The sequence below is a fragment of the Palaemon carinicauda genome, chromosome 12, assembly GCF_036898095.1.
Source record: "Palaemon carinicauda isolate YSFRI2023 chromosome 12, ASM3689809v2, whole genome shotgun sequence".
NCBI lineage: Eukaryota > Metazoa > Arthropoda > Malacostraca > Decapoda > Palaemonidae > Palaemon > Palaemon carinicauda.
The window spans coordinates 125,396,280-125,404,656 of record NC_090736.1 but is presented as its reverse complement, the minus strand read 5'-3'; the positions used below and the strand labels follow the sequence as shown (position 1 = coordinate 125,404,656).

The 8,377-nt window shown below is 32.9% G+C and overlaps 1 protein-coding gene across 1 annotated transcript; it reads left to right on the top strand.

The window, feature by feature from the left end:
* Window positions 1-5,317: 5,317 nt before the first annotated feature.
* Window positions 5,318-7,642, top strand: LOC137650626 (protein fem-1 homolog A-like). Its single transcript, XM_068383815.1, has 3 exons — window positions 5,318-5,525; window positions 5,695-5,884; window positions 6,273-7,642. Exons 1-3 carry the CDS (start codon window positions 5,333-5,335, stop codon window positions 7,324-7,326), a joined length of 1,437 nt encoding a protein of 478 aa, XP_068239916.1. The 5' UTR covers window positions 5,318-5,332; the 3' UTR covers window positions 7,327-7,642.
* The last annotated feature ends 735 nt before the right edge of the window (window positions 7,643-8,377 follow it).

The following is an 8,377-nucleotide window of genomic DNA, read 5'->3' as shown; positions in this document are numbered from 1 at the left end:
CCGGCAATCAGTCTATTCTGAAGAAGTGTTTTAATTCTTTCCTTTAGCCTTATTTTGAGCATTGTTGTCCTATCTAATTTGCAGCTGCTGAATCTTATCTTAATTTATGGAGAAGAACTTGCCGTTAACTAAATTTCTTATTCCTGACCTTGATATTAACCTCTGGCACCGTCATGCGCTTAATTCTGTATGCATGATGTATAAGATTTTTTTGAGTTCTGACCATCATTTGCATTTAAGTCTTCTCTGACTGTACCATCCTGCACGTAGTACAATACTAGTTTGGCAGAAGATTTGGTGAATTTTAAGATAAACAGGATTATTATGATCAGACAAAGTCTATTTATTACACATATTTATACAGTTATGGCCATGTTATGTCTCCAGTTTCATAACCGTACAATTTTCGTTTCAGATGTCCGGGGGACAAAATAGCTCAAACATCTTATCTTGTGCTGAGACAACTCGAATGTGGGAATCAGAATCCTGCTTGGTAGTGGCAGCAAGGCTTGGGCACATGGACTGCGTGAGGTACCTCGTTGAACGGTGCAACACGGATATTAAGGAAGTTGGGTCAGGTGTGTGGACTTCTCTTTATTTCTATTCAACACTGATGATATCAGGGTTAGCAATTTCAGAATATTTTTCTCTGTTATTTCAATCATTATAAGTGTGGTCAATATATATATATATATATATATATATATATATATATATATATATATATATATATATATATATATATATATATATATATATATATATACTATTCTTCATCATCTCTTCCTACGCCTATTGACGCAAAGGGCCTCTGTTAGATTTCACGAGTCGTTTCTATCTCTAGTTTTTATTTCAATACTTCTCTATCCATCATCTCCCACTTCACGCTTCAGAGGCCACAGCCATATAGGTCTGGGGCTTCCGACTTTTCTAGCTCCTTGTGGAGCCCAGTTGAACGTTTCATGAACTAATCATATCATCTCCATCTACCCCTCATCATAGCATCAACATAGGGCACTCGAATAATCTCTCTGATAGTTTCATTTCTAATCTTGTCCTGCCATTTAACTCCTAATATCCTTCTCAGTGCTGTGTTCCCAATCTACTATATCTATTGGAGATTGTTTCATTATCATACCATGACTCATTTCCATATAGTAACACCGATCTTACTAAACTGGTATATAGTCTGATTTTATGTGCAATTTAAGGCGATTTGAATTTGAGATTTTACTTACCCTACCCGATTGTCTAATTTCCTTTTTTTAATCTTTCAATAAACTCTAACTCTAAAGGCAATGTATTGGAGATCATAGTTCCTAGATACTTAGATAATTTTACTTCATTCATATTTTCTCTTTCCAATGATATTTCATACTCCATTCTCAACTTCTCTGTCTTTCTTCTAAATATCTAGAGTCCAGCCTCGTGTGATATTTCGTGCATTCTGGTAAGCAAGCATTGCAAATCTTGTGGTGTGCTGCTAATAAGGATAGCATCAGGAGCAGATTCTAGGCCTGCTAATTTCCTATTTCCAATCCAGTACAATCCTACTCCACCATCTCAGACTGTTTCACGCATTATAAAATTCATGAGGAGGATGAACAACATAGTTGATAGCACATTCCCTTACAATACTCCGTTGTTGGCTGCAAATTTATTTGATAGATATTCTCTAACAGTAACTTTGCCCTTGCTATGCTCATGAAGAGACTTATCCAAACTGAAATATTTAAGAAGAATTCCATAATAGTCTAGAACTCTTCAGGAAAGTGGCCGCTGTACACCATGAAAGGCTTTTCATAGTCCACAAATATCATCAACAGCGGATTTCAAGACTCTACGCATTGGTGTACAACAAGTCTAAAAGAAAAAATTTAATCAGTAAAACTTTTGGAAATCCTGCTTGTTCATCTCTCGGCTTTTCATCAATCGTTCTCTTCAGTCTCTTTACAATAATTATGCTATATATTTTCTTAACAACGGACGTATATATGATGCCTCTGTAATTATTGCAATCAGTCAGGTCTCCTCCTTTTGCAATTCCACCAACACTCTTAACTCCCATTTATTAGTTTTTGCGTTTTCATGCCATATTGTACAAAATAATCTTATGAGTATTATCGGGATCCCTTCATTTTAAGCCAGTATTATCTCAGAAATTATTCCATCTTATTCGCATTGTTTTAATGATAGCTTTGACTTTAAGCAAACAAAATTCAGTCATATGCTATCATCATTATTATCATCAGCTCTTACTAATCCAGTGCAAAAAAAAGTCTCAGATATGTCCTTCAACGTGTCTCTACATATGGTTTTTCTATGCCAGTCTACACCAAAAACTTTTTTAGTTGGTCAACCCATTATCCTCTGTTACTTCCTCCACTTCCTTTGGCATGTATGTCTATTTATTTTTCTTACATGTTAGAATATCCTCTACTTTAGTTTTCTCTCCTATCCATGGTGATTTTTTGCTGTCTGTGATGTTATTGCCATCATTATTCCTTCCGCAGCCCTTTGAGTTGTAACTAGCTTATGCTCTAAGGCTTAATAAGGCTCCTAGTTTCCAATGCATAGGTTAATACTGGTAGAACTATCTCATTAATAACTTTCCTTTCTAGAGAAAGATGTATTTTACATTTTATAATCTCATTTTGTTTACGAAAAGCTCTCCATTCCATGTTTATCCTTCTTTTAATTTCGGTACTTTGTCTTATGTTACTGTGTGTACTAACTATGTAATGTATATTCATTATCAATCTCTAAAATCTCCCCCTTGACTGTTATTTGTTATCTTTTGCATTTTTTAACAATATCCTAGTTTTACCTATTCATATTCAGTCCTACAGTTCTGCTTTCCCTATTCAAATCCTCTATCATCTTTTGCAATTCCTTTCGGGATTAACTAAACACATCTATGTCATCTATAACTCTTTGGTTGTGAAGGTATTTCTCATTAATGTTAATTGCTATATTTATCCCATTTATTGGATCTCCCTGTCTAATTCTTTTCTCAATCAGAATTTCCTCGCTATCTTTAAGTAGTTTTGGGATTGCTTTATTTCCTGTAGAGATATCTACAAGTGCTCCAACATAGGATTCGTATATTCCGCGTCATTGAAGGGTTTTCATTATTGCTGAGGTTTTGACAGAATCAAAAGCTTTTTCATAGTCTATAAATGCCATATATAGTTATCTGTCATACTCTTTAGATTTTTCTTGGTTGATTACATGAATATAGTTAGTTGTTGAATACCCACTTCAAAAGCCTACCTCCTCCTCATGTTGCTAAACTCTAGCTTTCTTCATATATGCCCTAATAAGATATCAATAAATATCAGACGCTAGTTTTTCAGGGTTTTTGTACTCCCCTTTTATGAATTAGTATGATATTTTTTTAGCACAATGTTGGTATATAGCATTCTTATAGACATTTTTTGTAAAGTTCAGTGAGTTTCACTGGAATCTCATCCACCTATTATTAAGCCATCTTCAGATGATGCCATGCTTTTTTCATGCCTTTGAATGTTCTCTTTATTTCTCCTACTGTTACATTTAGCATCGGCTTAATTGTTTATTATTTATATGGGTTAAGTTATTTCTTAAATCACTAAGGTATAGCATTGTATGGAAATCCTCTGCAAATTTTATCACTTCATATCTACCGTTTTTAATATTTCCATTTTCATCCATACTTTTATTTCTATAAATTTAATGCTTCCTTTATTCTTTAATGTTTCCTATATTTTCGTATAATTTTCTTTACAAATATCATGTTCTTTTAGTTTGTTTATTATTTTGGATGGTTATGCTATTTCTATTTCATCTCTCTTAGATTCTAACCTCCTTTCCAATCTGGTCTTCATAAGGATTTTGGTCTTTTAAGGTAGTTTTCCTTGATATTGTTTAAGATTTTTCCAGCCATCTCCTCTGCTGATTTCAATACGAATTTTTTAAGTTACTGTTGACTCCCTAATTGTATAAAGTAACACGTATTATCATATCATATTACATATTATAATTTATAATATATATATAACATGAATGTTATATATATATATATATATATATATATATATATATATATATATATATATATATGTATGTATATATATATATATATATATATATATATATATATATATATATATATATATATATATATATATATATATATATTATATATATACACATACATACATACATACATACATATATATATATATATATATATATATATATATATATATATATATATATATATATATATATTTATTTATTTATCTATCTATCTATCTATCTATCTATCTATCTATCTATCTATATATATATATATATATATATATATATATATATATATATATATATATATATATATATATATATGAGTGTGTGTGTGTGTGTGTGTGTGTGTGTGTGTTTGTTTGTTTGTGTGCGTGTGTTTGTTGAGTATGACTCCTACATAGAATTCCCATTTGCTAACCAAAGATATATCTTTACAGTGTCTACAAGCAAATATCACGTATCGGAAGCCTCTCCAGTCTGGGCAGCAACTTTAGGCGGACATTTAAACATCGTAAAGTATCTCACTTCTAAGGGCGCTTGCGTCAGTTTACCGACGTATTGCAACTCCACTCCGTTAAAAGTAGCTTGTTATCCTGGCAGGCAGGACCTGGTCAAAGTCCTTGTACAGAATGGAGCTGGTGAGTTTTCCAAAGGCAGTTGATTTTAAGTATCGTAAAAGTCCAACAGAATGAAGCTTCTTTTGAAGTAATCTGTTTGTCAAAGTCTTCTGACTACACAATATTCTAGAAGGCTTATTCCAGTTTTGACTAACTTTTAAAATTCTTTTCTTGATCAGATAGATGAATCGGTTGAAAGTTAAAAGTTAGATTTTGTAACCTTTTTTTTATGTTAAACTGGCCGATGTGAGTTTCGCTAACCCTGAAAGATTTAATTTAATGTTGTAACTGTTTTTAAAATGCTGTATATTGAATAATCCTTAATTCCCATATAATCTATATATTTTTTATTTCTTTTCCTCACTGGGTTATTTTTCTCTGTAAGAGCCCTTGATTTTATAGTCTCCCGCTTTCTCAACCAGGATTGTAGCTTAGCTAATAATAATAATAATAATAATAATAATAATAATAATAATAATAATAATAATAATAATAATAATAATTATAATAATAATACACACATGCATACATACTTACATACATACATACATACATACAAACTTATCTTTTTAGAAAGATAAAGGCACTTGTATTACAATGACCTATTTATTGTCTTATTTTCAGACATTGAATACACAGACCACCACGGGATGACCTCCTTGTTGGTGGCCTGTTTCAAAGGGCATAGTGAGCTGGTCCATTACCTTTTAGGTGTCGGCGCTAATCTGAAAAGAAAGACATTATCTGGAAAAAGTGCTTTACACTTAGGCGTGTATTCCGGATGTCTTGATGTGGTGAAGGTGTTAATAGATCACAAATCAGAAATGATTGTTGATACTTGTGGTGAGTATATAACTATTACAATTCGTGTGATATATTATATAATGTCATCTGTATTAGATGACATGATAATACTAATTATAAGTTTGACTATTGAAATTCAACCACCTCATTCCTAATTACAGTTGATTAAGCTGAATGTCCAACTCCATTCATCAACTTTTATTTCCAGGGGAAACTCCTTTACTCGCTGCCAGCCGTCGTGGACACGATCACATTGTCGAATACCTGATCGCCAGAGGAGATCTGATATCGAAAGAAGAAGGTATCAATGCTCTAGAGCTTCTCGGAACTACGTTTGCCGAAAAAAGGCAAGACGTAGCCAGGGCACTGAAGTACTGGAAATTAGCTTTGCATGAAAGGTGAGTCTTTAACGGGTTCTCGTAATTCTTTCTTGGATGATTACCCACTTATAAAGTTCTCAATAATCTCATATCAAATGCATAAGAAATATTTTATAGGTGGTGACAGCTAGAGGGTCAGTATATCCTCTATTCGTATATAATTTGTAATAAACCTATATAGAAAATTGTATGCCAATTAGTTTAGAGACGTACTAGAAATTCTCTGATGTTTATCACATACAACTCCTTTAATTTGAAGTACACTACTGCTGTTTACTGTTTTTTCTCTCCCTGTTGTTGTTTTTTTATTTTCAGATTATTCCTTACTAACCTTTGAAAACATGACTTTATCGGAAAATATAACGAAACGTTTTAATATTAAAATTCTTTTCAAATATCCTTCCAGGTATGTTCATAGTATTCCAGTTAAACAAGATGAATCTCAGATGACTTTTAACCAGCACTTCAAAGAGGTAACAACACCAGAGCAATTAGAAGAATTTCTGGGAAACCGAGTAGCAATTGATACACATTCCCTGCTAGTGAAGATGAGAGTACTGGGGTTGGCGCATCGTGCTACAATCCATGCCATACGGAACAAAGGGGCCAACTTTGCGGCAAACGGCCAGCTGAAGCTATGTGTCGTCTTGTGGATGTACACCTTGGAGGCACACCGGAGAATGCTGGGTGTTTTAAACCCTGAGAGATTCTTTTTCCTGAAGGCTATTACTTACTTATTCCTAAAAAAAGTTATCGATCAATCTTTACCCTCGAACATCTTATTAAATTTTGAGGATTTTATGAACATGTTTGAAAACTGTACCAAAGAAATTAGAATAAGTATTTCGGAGATTAACAGGACTCCAGGATTCGATAAACATTTGGATTTCTATCAACTTGACCGCATCATTCCTATAGTAATGCATTTAATGTTGTTGTTAACAAAACTAAAGCCCATTCTCTCACCAGTCCAATTGCAGAGGGTAAACGATGCTGTGCATAAGTTAGTGGAACTGAATCCTAGAGATTCCGAAGGGGAATCTTTACTGCACCTGGCTTGCTCTAGCTATATCTTCCGCCCCTCCGAGGAACCTGCTATTATCGGCTTTCCTAGTTTGGAAGTTTTGAACCTTTTGCTGGAAACTGGAGCCAATCCTTGTGCAAGGGATTGCTCTGGGAATACGCCTCTCCATGAACTTGCAAAGCATCAGAACATTCCAGGCGATATGGTGGAGGCCCTGCTTGCAGCCGGAGCACACTTTGACATGACAAATGAAGAGGGTCAGAGTTTTGGGTCATTGATGGCTTCCCAAGGTGAAGGTCAGAAATTGCATGAGATAGTAAATCCTGTCCGTCACACATCTCTGCAGTGCCTAGCTGCAGCGGCCATCAGAAGAAATGGTATCCCCTACAATGGTGTCTTAGATAATCAACTTTCACAATTTGTTGATTTTCATTGACTCCTATAATACCAAACACACCGAAAAAATATCGGATCTCTTGTCTAGCAAATATATTATTAATCATGCACTGAATATCTGATTAGTTTACCATTTTATGTTACTTATGATTTTCATATAAGGTAGGTAAGTAAAAAATTCTAGTCCTATGCTGGTTTTAACTGTACCCAAATCAATGATGTAACTTGGAATTGAATAGATATCAAATGTACTTCTTCTCTATATATTTTATATGAAAAATCATTATGCATAATTTATTTTGTCTTTCATGTTTGTTTCCTGGTGATGTCAATTAATGTGTATAGCATTTTTGAGGTATTTTAAGGTATATAATGATAAATAAAGTATATGTTCTTTTTCTTCAAAAGCTTTTTATCTTTTTTATCTGATATAGGTAGTTCTATGATGTATAAACTTTTAAAGATTTAATAAAAGGAAGGATGAAGAATTATTTTTTCTATTTGTAAATTTCCTCCGACACATAGGTTTAGAAATTTTATTGGAGTAAAAGTGTTATTTTCATTCCCTGGTGTGCTATATACACACACACAAATTCAAAGAAAAAATGTAATAAAATTTAATAAAAAAAAAAAAAAAAAAAAAAAAATAGAGGCTCTGTTCACATAGCTAATATGAGTTCAGATGATAGGCGATTGAATAATGCAATACAAAACTAATTCCGATACGTAAGCTTGAAAAAAAAAACATTTAAAAATAAGATAAATTAAGCATATTTTCTTTAGTAGCTAACATACATAAATATGGGTACCTAATGATAGCCTGCTGATCACCAAATTTCTTTAGATTATTGACCGATTCTTTAAGGAAAAAGACATGAGCCGATTTCTGCTTATACAATTACCTCACCGATATGATTCATTCAACACTGGTCAGTCTTAAGTGATTATGGTGGAAGCCCTAACATGGAAGCCTGTTGGTTAAACTGATAGGTAGGTGGAGAGATGTTAATCTGATAGTTGAGAAAAAGAACATTGTGTGTACATATATATATATATATATATATATATATATATATATATATATATATATA